We start from the raw sequence: 12072 nt of genomic DNA, 5'->3' as shown, positions 1-12072 counted from the left end.
AGAGTTATGTTACATTTTGTTGTGTATTTGATTGTCTGGTTAGATACTGAAATGTTATTTCCGGCTCATTTGCACACTGGAAATGGATGGTCGAGTTGAGTGCAATGTGTTCTGGGTTATAGTAATCTGCGCAGTGTGCTCTGTTGTATACTGCATATTTTGGAAAATGTACAGTAGTAGCTCAGGTATTCCATTTTACCAAACATGTTTTAGTTACAAACATCACCTGTTAATCAACTCTAGAACATGCATGCGCATGAACTATACAAGCCAGGAAAATTGCGTTTAATAGCATAATACGAGGAAAAGAATAATAATTTATGATGCCGGTATTGTCAGATTTTATTGTTGATTTTAAAACATTTTCTTAGATCGTCATCTTGACCAACTGTTTTTGAGATGTTGGTCTTTCTCCATTCAATTAGATAGGAGCTGCACTGTCGTGACTGGAAATAACCTCCCAAGAGCTTTCCAAAGATGGCCGACAGAGGACAGACTTGCTAGAAAGACTTTAATGAGGTGCAGCCATTTAAAAAGCAGCCATTTAGATAGCCAACTAATAGTGGTCATTTTAGTTAGTTAAAGGCCCTATGCTCAATTCCGAGCCATGGCGACTTGATGGATGAACAATCTGTTGGAAGATCAATCATGTGCCAGTTGGATAAGTTGGTCCAAGTTCTTCTCCGTTGTTGTCTTGATAGTGTCGAGCCATCGGGTTGCTGGTCTTCCTCTTCTTCTTGTTCCTTCGATGCGTCCCATCATAACGTCCTTCTTCAGTGAGTGATCTGTTCGTACGATGTGTCCAAAGTAGGCAAGTCGTAGTTTGGTGATCCTTGATTTGAGAGACATGTCCGGTTTGATTTGGTCCAATATAGATTTGTTTGTCAGTCTGGCTGTCCATGGTATCGACAGGATTCGTCTCCAGCACCACATTTCGAAGGCGTCGATTCTTTTCTGTTCTTGTTTCTTGACTGTCCAGCTCTCGCTGCCATATGTTACAATAGGGAAGATGAGACTGTGAACGAGTCATGTCTTTGTGGGCAAAGAAATGTCCTTCGATTTGAGAATTCTGTCCAATGATTTCATCGTTGATTTTCCCATGGCTATTCTCCGTTTCACTGCTTCCAGAGTCGTTGCCTTTGTGTTGATCATTGATCCAAGTAGGCTGAAGTCGTTGATAACCTCAATTTCATCTCCATCCAGGTCAAGGGTTCGTTGATCGTAATTTTCATGTGTCATCACCTTGGTCTTCTTGAAGTTCAGCAACAGTCCCATTTCCTGGCTCTCTCTTTTAACTGTCCGCTGTAGGTTCTTCATTCCTTCTTCAGTGCTCACTATCAAGGTAGTGTCGTCCGCATACCGTAAATTGTTCCCATTTCCGCCTCCAAATGGTCATTTTAGTTTTGCTAAATAAATAATCATATATAGAAATGATTTATATTTGTCCACAAAACTAATTTCAAGCATTAAAGGGATAGTTCACCCAAAAATAAAATGATCTCATCAATTACTCACCCTCATGTCATCCAAGATGTTATAACTTCTATTTCTTCTGCAGAATACAAACAATGATTTTTAGAAGACTATCTATCTCAGCTCTGTAGGCAAGTAAATGGTGACCAGAACTTTGAAGGTACAAAAGTGGCTTAAAGGCAACATAATAGTAATCGATACAACTCCAGTGGATTATCCATGTCTTCTGAAGCGATATGATCAATATTTAAGTCCTTTTTTACTGTAAATCTACACTTTCACTTTAACGTCCAAATTCTGGTGTGGAAGTGACATTTAGATTAGGGCTTGGTAAAAGTTGACATTGATGGTAAAAAGGAACTTAAATATTGATCTGTTTATCATCTCTACTGAACACATGGATTTAACCATTAGAGTTGTATTGATTTGTGGACCTTCTGAGTTCTGGTCTCCATTCACTTGCATTGTATGGACCTACAGAGCTGAGATATTTTTCTAAAAATCATTATGTTCTGCAGAAGAAAGAAAGTCATACACATCTGGGATGACTTCATTTTATTTTTGGGTTGAATTGACCCTTTAAGCATGAGCCCTTCATTTTGAAGTTTTCTTAGATCATGAAAACCATAAATTCAATCAGGTCAAGTGTATCCATACACCGTGCTTCATACAGTAAATATTAAGGTAGTATGTTATTCTGAACATACCCATTGTTTCACTTTGTTAAATCTAAGACAAGCTAGCCAGTCCACACATTTGATGTACTTTAGTGGGCATTTTTACCACACTTTACTACAGTAATCACACTTTACTACAGTAATCACCACCACATGTGTCCTCTAGAGTGTGCTATAACTCAAGTCTCATGACTTGTCACTCTTGTCAGATTGACATGATATTGACTCTAGAAGAGCTCTTGATATGATTCACAGCTCTAAATACATGACCTGAGTGAATGTCAGTATAGACTGACATGCTTCTCTTTAGTAAATGGTACACAAATGAGCTGCTCACCAGAGATGTCCACACACAGATGATCTTAGTCTGTTGAACCTGAAATTATGTGGACTGATTAATTGTGTTTATTATTCATCGTAGTGAATAATAAAAAAACGTCTTACAACAGGTGCATTTACTAACTCATTTTGTATGTTCTAGAGTTTTAAGAGCTTTTTTTAGTGTACAGTATATCTGCTTGGCCAATAATTTTGACGGTCCATTTGTGAAGTCATCAAACCATAATTAGTCTAAACAAGTTTACACAACACTTAACTTTCCACACTCTATCTTGACTTCCTTTCAGAAATAGTATTGGTGTTGTAATCGGTGAATCATGTGTGGTCAGGAATGCAGTTTATGAAATGAAAGCGGGACAGATTGTCAGCATGATTAACAGAGCTGCTCATATCTCTGAAAAATGAAAATTGACATAAATTAAATATTTCCGATGTGGAACATTTCCCTGTTTGTGCTGTCATTTTGTGCTGTAGAACAGATTTGTCAGTGTTTGCCACTACATAGCTGACTTAATGAACTTAAAAAAACTTTTTTACATAAAGATGTAGACCTAAAATAATTTTATGTGGACTTATGGTATACTATATATTAGTGGTCGACCGATATGTTTTTTTTATGGCTGATGCCGATATCCAGTGTGCAAGGTGGCCAATACAATGCTGATGTATCCCGCAAATTAATTTAGTAAATAACATAAACATGTTATTATATATATTTAGGTAATATCACCGTACTTGTACTTGTTCATTGAACTGTTGTATATAAGCAATATCACACTCACAATCGTGCTATATGGCCCTAAATAAGCACTGCTTTGATTACCTGAGGCCGAATCACAGCAGTGCTGATGTAGGGCCATATTGCACGATTGTGAGTGTGATATTGCTTATATACAACAGTTCAATGAATAAGTACAGTTTAAAATGTTTTTTAAAACTGAGTACAGTGATAAAAACACATTTGTGCATGGAACTACTTTCTTATGCCACGGATCAGAATCTGCCATTGCTTGTTCAAAACAAATGATGCAGACAAGCCTCTCAAAAACTCTCAAAGCACTTTAGAACTACTAGTGTCATGGCTTGAGCCGTTTCTAACATGTCATTGGAGAAACAAGTGTGTGTGTGTGTGAGTGAGTGTGTGAGAGAGAAAAAGAGAGAGAGAGAGAGAGAGAGAGAGATGGAGCATTTGCGATCACCTGTTGATGATGCTGTAGTGTGTTAGTCAGCTTTCTGAAGATAATGTCATTTTGGTGAAATTCATCCTGTTTTCTCTGTGGAAAAATATCCGTCCAAGCGGGGGTATTCCTCCCTATTTCGTGGTAGCCGGTGCACAAGAGTCACTGACTATAGAAACCGCAATCTCCTCCGCCATTTTTAACAGTATTTTCTCTCCAATGTGGGAACTCCGGTAAGATGTAAGTGCCTTAAGTTTGTGTAATTAATCAGTCTGTTGTGTCTCTCAGCTGTGATGAGCCTTAATGCGGAAGTTGTTAGTTCAAAGCTATTTTCCAGCTTTAGTAATGTAGTAGTAAGAATAAGAGCGATCACTGAGTGCTTTTGAATGTAAACACTGACTGACGCTGACTCAATTCACATCACCAACTGGCCATATTACACACAAAAATGGTCTTTTGCCGCCAACTGCTGGCTAAAATATGTAATGTCACAATGTCTGTGTAAATGCATATGTGTGTGTGTGTGTGTGTGTGTGTGTGTGTGTGTGTGTGTGTGTGTGTGTATGTGTATATATATATATATATATATTATACAGGAATGTGCAAAAGACTTTGGCACATTATATTTTTCACAAAAATATTGGGACCCTAGTCAAAGTACAGGAATGGGGCTTTGATCAACTTTTAAATTGAAAAAATAAAAGGTTTTCTAGATTTACTCTTCTAAATAAGGTGAAAACAGGAGTAAAACATTTTTTTATTTTCGAGTGTCAATGAGTATGAGTAATCATCATCAACACTGTGTATTGGTGACTATAGTGAGTGCTGGGCTCATGGAAGCAGCGGTGGGTGGCAGTGTAGGCCATGCAACAATCTGATCCCTTTGGAAAGACAGTGTTACCTTAGGAAATCTCGATTCTGTTCAAACCAATCTGAACTAGCAACAGTGTAGCTTAGCTTGTAACTTGCAACAGAGTATACGGTGAAATCACACAAACCTGTCCGAGCCGTTTGGCTCACTTTCACCTGTTTATGAACTTGTGTAGATGCATAAAACCTTGGCATATTCCATTACAGCCTGATCTAAGGGGGTGTGGGGGGGGGGTTCTTGCTTTGATGGTGCGGAATATGACAGCGATATCAATCATATGAGCGTTGTAATGGTGATATTTAAAATTCCGGCACGTTATTTCGCTTTAATGATAATAAAAAAATCATAGTGGCCCTTGGCTTCTGGGGGCCTTAGGCGGTTGCTTACCTTTGCCTAGTGCTAAATCCACCCCTGGTCTGGGATTACATGAAGAGACAGAAGTAATTGAGACAGCTTGAATAGAAAAACTGTGGCAGGTTCTCCAAGAAGATTGGAACATCCTATCTGCCAACTATATATTTATACTGTATAGGAACAACATTTGTTCACTTGATCTGTCAGTCAGCTGGGTAGTGGTAGTTCTTGGAAAGAATAATCTGCGATGTGGAGCAGACTTTGTTGATAGATAAATATCTGATTTCGTGAGACTACCTCAGACTGTTGTGTCCGCTGAAATAACAAAAATCTTTTTTTTTAATGCTTGATGTCAAATATTTAGGCTTTTTTTTAGTCAGTTAGTACTATAGATTTCTTTGACCTCTCTTATTTCGCTACCATAGAAACACAAGTGCTTTTATTTTTTACTGGTCCAGTGAGATATGATTCCATTCATTCCAAGCATTCAGTGATGCAACACACAACAGGTGAATCACACAGTTAAACCTGCTGCTGCACAAACAACAACGAGTCTATTTTGTGCTAGTAAAATTCACTCATTCTGAAATGAACTTTAAGTATCAGTAAATCTTTTCTCTCTCATTCCATTCAGAAGTTCAGCTCATGTTATCTGCATGGGAATGTGTGTTTCCTTTTCTTGAGGTTTTAATTCAGTGCTTTGAGAAATGATATCAAACTGAGAGAGAGACACAGAGAGACAGAAAGAGTATGGACCTGTGAGCTTTCCCATAAGCACACTACACATTATCATGGGTTCATTATCACATTCAGCGAACTGACTGCAGCCTTTGTGAGGACAGAAAGTGAAACATGAGACACAGAGAGAGTTTGTGTTGCTCCGCCCCTCGCCTTGCTGTGAGCGTAAAGTCTGGATGAATTGTGAGTAATCACTCAGTGATGCTTGGAACGTCTAGCTCTCTCTCTCTCTCAGTTTCTCTGGTGTGTGACATGCATCTATAAGCGGTCATGAGGAGTGGTACGGGTGCACACTCCTGCTGCGGCTGGATTCTCGCAAAGTGCTGCTGCTGCTGCTGTGTTCCTCTAACAGGTGGGTTTTATGCATATTGAGCAGCAGTTGGCGGCACAACTATGGCTTTGTGAAAAAATATGTAGCCTATATTTATTGGTTTGTAAGGAGTGAGTTCCACTATGTGACCTGTTTATTTGTTCTGTGCTTAGGTGGTTGACAAATAACATGAGCATTTTTCTGTCAATGTAATCTGTAAATTCTTGTTTAATCATTTGAATCACTAGTGTGTTTGTGTGTGTATATGTGTGTGTGTGTGTGTATATATGTATATGTGTGTGTGTGTGTATATATATATGTATGTGTGTGTGTGTATATATATTATGGCTGTCAATCGATTACAATTTTTAATCGAATTAATTACATGGTGTCCCGATTAATTAATGGCATATACAAATATTTGCTGAGAAAGCCCCTCATATAACAATTATTCAATATATAATGATGAAATAATTATACATAGTTATCTTTAAATATTTAAAAATTATATATATAAATAAAATAAAAAAAATATTCAGATAATTATAATGCATTACATTCTTGTGGCAGAAGAGTTCATCATTGATAAGACAATATAAATAGCAGCTTTAGAATACAATGTATTGTTTACTATCATATTATTGATCATAAGTCAATCATTGGCACACAGTTCACAACAATCCATTTCACAAGTGAATTTGTCAATCAGTTCGAGATTTATTATGAGGACTTGTTTAAGGACCCTTCGATTTACACCTGCGTCAGACATGCTTGTGTAGTATCTTGGATACGTTGCGTCATAAACATAAATGTTTTAGGTCACTGTGTCAAGTTAAATATAGTTTAATACTTAGAACACATCTTGAGATCTCTTAGTTCGGATTTGCACTCCAAGTGTTTTGAACGCAAGAACGTAATGCATGTTTGTGTTGTTCTGCTGCTCAAGGGTGTTTTTCTTCACTGTATAAACTATGCATTGCCACGCAGCTGAAGTTTCACTTACTGCCCTCTGGAGTAAACAGGTGGTACTACAAACTTGCATTTCTCAGGAATCTTCCATAATACGGTCCGGGGGCATTGCGATTTAATGGGGTTATTTTTTTTTAATCGACAGCCCTAATAAATATATATATATATATATATATATATATATATATATATATATATATATATATATATATATATATATATATATATATATATATATATATGTATGTATGTATGTATATGTGTATATATATGTATGTATATGTATAGATATGTATGTATGTATGTATGTATGTATGTATGTATGTATGTATGTGTGTGTGTGTGTGTGTGTGTGTGTGTATATACGTGTATGTATGTATGTATGTATGTATATATGTATATACACTCACCTAAAGGATTATTAGGAACACCATACTAATACTGTGTTTGACCCCCTTTCGCCTTCAGAACTGCCTTAATTCTACGTGGCATTGATTCAACAAGGTGCTGAAAGCATTCTTTAGAAATGTTGGCCCATATTGATAGGATAGCATCTTGCAGTTGATGGAGATTTGCGGGATGCACATCCAGGGCACGAAGCTCCGTTCCACCACATCCCAAAGATGCTCTATTGGGTTGAGATCTGGTGACTGTGGGGGCCATTTTAGTACAGTGAACTCATTGTCATGTTCAAGAAACCAATTTGAAATGATTCAAGCTTTGTGACATGGTGCATTATCCTGCTGGAAATAGCCATCAGAGGATGGGTACATGGTGGCCATAAAGGGATGGACATGGTCAGAAACAATGCTCAGGTAGGCCGCGGCATTTAAACGATGCCCAATTGGCACTAAGGGGCCTAAAGTGTGCCAAGAAAACATCCCCACACCATTACACCACCACCACCAGCCTGCACAGTGGTAACAAGGCATGATGGATCCATGTTCTCATTCTGTTTACGCCAAATTCTGACTCTACCATCTGAATGTCTCAACAGAAATCGAGACTCATCAGACCAGGCAACATTTTTCCAGTCTTCAACTGTCCAATTTTGGTGAGCTCTTGCAAATTGTAGCCTCTTTTTCCTATTTGTAGTGGAGATGAGTGGTACCCGGTGGGGTCTTCTGCTGTTGTAGCCCATCCGCCTCAAGGTTGTGCATGTTGTGGCTTCACAAATGCTTTGCTGCATACCTCGGTTGTAACGAGTGGTTATTTCAGTCAAAGTTGCTCTTCTATCAGCTTGAATCAGTCGGCCCATTCTCCTCTGACCTCTAGCATCAACAAGGCATTTTCAGCCCACAGGACTGCCGCATGCTGGATGTTTTTCCCTTTTCACACCATTCTTTGTAAACCCTAGAAATGGTTGTGCGTGAAAATCCCAGTAACTGAGCAGATTGTGAAATACTCAGACCGGCCCGTCTGGCACCAACAACCATGCCACGCTCAAAATTGCTTAAAGCACCTTTCTTTCCCATTCTGACATTCAGTTTGGAGTTCAGGAGATTGTCTTGACCAGGACCACACCCCTAAATGCATTGAAGCAACTGCCATGTGATTGGTTGATTAGATAATTGCATTAATGAGAAATTGAACAGGTGTTCCTAATAATCCTTTAGGTGAGTGTATGTGTGTATGTGTGTGTGTGTATATATATATATATATTATTATGAATTCTATCTTGCATATCTCCAGCTCAGTGTTGATGGCTGGTCACATAGACGCAGTCGTCTGTGTTGTTTACTTTGTGTTCTTGTGTCATGGGTAGATTGGGGGTTTATGGCATGTGAGTGTGTGTGTGATGATGACGGGGTAAAGTACCTCTCTAATGTGGACTAAAGTGCTGTCTCTCTCTCATTGTACTCATTAACTCAGGAAGTCTCTATGTAGATAAAGACGGGGCTCAAAAACACTTCATCATATGTCTCTCGTGATGTCAGAGAGAAATGTATGAATGTTTTGTGTGCGATATGTCATTTATAGTTACAACAGCATACTGCAATTGTTTGGAGAACAAGTTTTGGTTTCCATGCTTTGTGGAAAGGTGAAGGGATTAAATGTTTGCTTTCTTGCTTGTTCTAATGAGCAGGTGGCTATATACCAGACGCATTTATGCAAAGCAGCCGATAGTACACTTATTACATATTCAGTCCCCTGGAGTAACCCGAGGTTTACGGATTAATTGAGACAACAATGGAGATTCTGTCATCATGTATTCATCCACATGTCATTGCAAACATGTACTGTATGATTTGTTTTATTACTTGGAATTCAAAATGAGACGTTTCGAAGAATGTGCATGTGTGATTTTATCAAAACCTGTCATGAAAGTGTGCTGGTACTATTTTCCTCAAATATCAAAAGAAACAATTAAAAAATTATACTTTGCATATAGAAAATGAGGCCTATTTTTGGCATCAAGATTTCTTACAGGTGGCATTGTTTTTATGACAGTTATGCTCATGTTTTCCTATTGATTCACTAAAGCTGAAGATATAAATAACCAACTTAAGACAAATGCACAGTACTGTGTGTGTATGTGTATATATATATATATATATATATATGTATAGCCACGGGCCATGCATTTAAATTCTAGGCCTTCAGTGCGATTCATGCCATTAGAATGCATAAGACACCCTATGCCTTTTGGCATCATACATTATATGGCAATCAACTAATAATACCAATTTACATTTTAAAACACATCCACGCATGAAAGCCAGAATTTGAAATTACACTTAATCCTCAAGCAAGCCTAATTTTAACTGACTGTTTTGACAAACAAATGTCTCCCGAACAGACATTCAAAAATCATAATATTTCATATGTATCTACCAAGGAGGTCTAAAATACCTGGAAAGATCTATCTAATAATATTTCATATGAATCTACCAAGGAGGTCTATACCTGGAAAGATCTATCTAATAATATTTGCGATTTAAATGTTGCTTTCAATAAATTTAGTTTGTCAGGGTACACGGTTATGCTGCGTTCCATTCAAGTTGGATCTGGGATATTCCTACTTGATATATCCGACCATAAATGCATTCCATTCCCCGATATTCAGAACTGCAATGCTCCAGTTAACTTAGCAGGGGTTTGACTCTCATTAGACATGTCTCCTAGCAATCCAACTGATAAACAATGCTGCAGCGCTGTACGATTATCAAAAGAGATTATAATGTTTTATACACCTGTTTCTGCAGGCATTTGTTAAACAACCTTTAATCTCATGTAATGTGGAAACAAACACATTTATCGATATTACTTAATAAAGTGAATGTTTATCACGTACTTTGTATATCTCCCTAAGTGTTAAAATGTTTGTGTGACATCATGCCCCAGCGAAATCGGAGATGAGAATTTTTGCATGAGCCTACAAGTTGTAATCCTGACTTCAAGATGCATTCTATTGCACTTTTCCTAGTATGAAGTTGTAAAATCCGACTTTCCGAATTGAATGGAATGCAGCACTACTTTTCAAAACATGATCTGACACTGAATGCTCAAGCAGCCTAATTGTTGCTATAACAATGCAAAAAGCACTTCTTCCCAATTTACTTGAAGTGAAAATCAGTACTTTCCTGATTAATAAATTAAGCAACCACACAGTCATGCAGAACCTCTCGTGTTTTTATATCCATAAGGATCTCTTTCTCAATGGCGATAGCGGCAGTGATGACGATCTCGCGCTCTTTGCTTTCAAATTACATACATCACTTAAAGCGTGATTGCATCACTCGAGGCCAGCTAGAAGGCCTTGACCAGGACATATCCTTAAGGTCACACCCACCAAGAACAAACAAATCAATCTGATTGGCTGATGAATCTGACAATCTGACTTTAGTTGCTTATTATTTGCACTGTTGAGGGATTCTGAAGAAATTCTGAAGGTCTGACGGAATCACACGCTGCTTCGGGCATGTGATTTGTGAAACATTTGTCACGCCTCGCTTGTAAGCATCAAGAAATAAATTCTGACTGAATAAGCTTTTTGTTTTTCTCTATTTGTTTGTAGATTAATGAAGATTGGAAAGCGATTAAAAATACATAGGCAGAAAGGTGATTCAGAATGAAAGGATGAAAAATATTTATTTATTTGGCATGTTAGGCCAGCAGAAAAGGTGGTCTGCTGGTCCTGAGAATTCACCACTGATAACAGATCAAAATTTGTCATTATACTATGGCAATCGTCCCCACCACCACTGCTCCCAAATCTCACTCCAGCCTGCATTTAATTCAAGACATTCAAATGCATTGTATCACAATCAAGACACATGATATCCGCCGACCTTGGATCACAACCTTTGCTTAAACAACACTTCACCACCCCAGAATGATTCTCAACTCTGTTTGAAGTTGATTCTTTCTAGGTAGAATTTACAAAGATGTTCTCTGTTTTACTATTGTGTCCAGGACATGACCTGAACTGAATTTGTGGCTCTTTATTACGGCAGGTGTAAAGAGCATCACTCGCTCATGTTGTGCAATTATGAAAAATGATCTGTTAATGTGTAGCCTGGTATGTCTGTCCAGGGCTGTTGTTGAACACGAATCCTGCAGTCTTTGAAGTCCAAATTAGTTCAAATCCTCTTTTGATCAGAACAGATTTACTGGCTCTTTGATGACATCCCTGAGGGAGAAATAATGTGGGAACTCTATTTTATTCCCGCTGGACTCTGGAGAATTTTACGCTACAGTAATGTACAATCAGCACAGATGTAGTGTGTTACAGATGCGTGAGGAGGTGTCAGTATAAAGCATGTGAAACTCCTCACCTATGAATGGAATGCTGCCCATCTGGTGTGTGTGTGTGTGTGTGTGTGTGTGTGTGTGTGTGTGTGTGTGTGTGTGTGTGTGTGTGTGTGTGTGTGTGTGTGTGTGTGTGTGTGTGTGTGTGTGTGTGTGTGTGTGTGTGTGTTTCAGAACCGGTCCGGCTCAGTGTGAAGCATTTGGATAAACAACACATTCATTAAATATATCAGAGTTTCTGTTGACAACAGAGGAATGTCAGCGCTTAGACTCAACAGCAGATAAAGACGGCCACATCTGCCTGTTTGTCTCATTGAAGACGAAGCGTTCACTTACTGTTTCAGGAGGTTATGTATGAGACGGCACATTGTTTGGCAGCTTTACAAATGCAGTTTATGAATGGATAGCTGT

The 12072-nt window shown here is 38.2% G+C and overlaps 1 protein-coding gene across 3 annotated transcripts in view; it reads left to right on the top strand.

Moving 5' to 3' along the window:
* kalrna (kalirin RhoGEF kinase a) overlaps positions 1–12072 on the top strand; it is a 281969-nt gene that overhangs the window by 221261 nt on the left and 48636 nt on the right. The window contains exon 1 of one of the 3 annotated variants that reach the window (XM_052148010.1): positions 5838–5982. The exons of the other annotated variants lie outside the window; for them this stretch is intronic. Coding sequence (XP_052003970.1) covers positions 5901–5982 — 82 coding nt within the window. The 5' untranslated portion in view covers positions 5838–5900. Of the gene's footprint in view, positions 1–5837; positions 5983–12072 lie in introns of those variants that run through there. 3 annotated transcript variants of the gene reach the window in all.

This window comes from Xyrauchen texanus, chromosome 18 (assembly GCF_025860055.1).
Source record: "Xyrauchen texanus isolate HMW12.3.18 chromosome 18, RBS_HiC_50CHRs, whole genome shotgun sequence".
In the NCBI taxonomy this organism is placed as follows: domain Eukaryota; kingdom Metazoa; phylum Chordata; class Actinopteri; order Cypriniformes; family Catostomidae; genus Xyrauchen; species Xyrauchen texanus.
The sequence above is the reverse complement of the archived record's forward strand: the minus strand, read 5'-3'. Positions and strand labels throughout refer to the sequence as shown.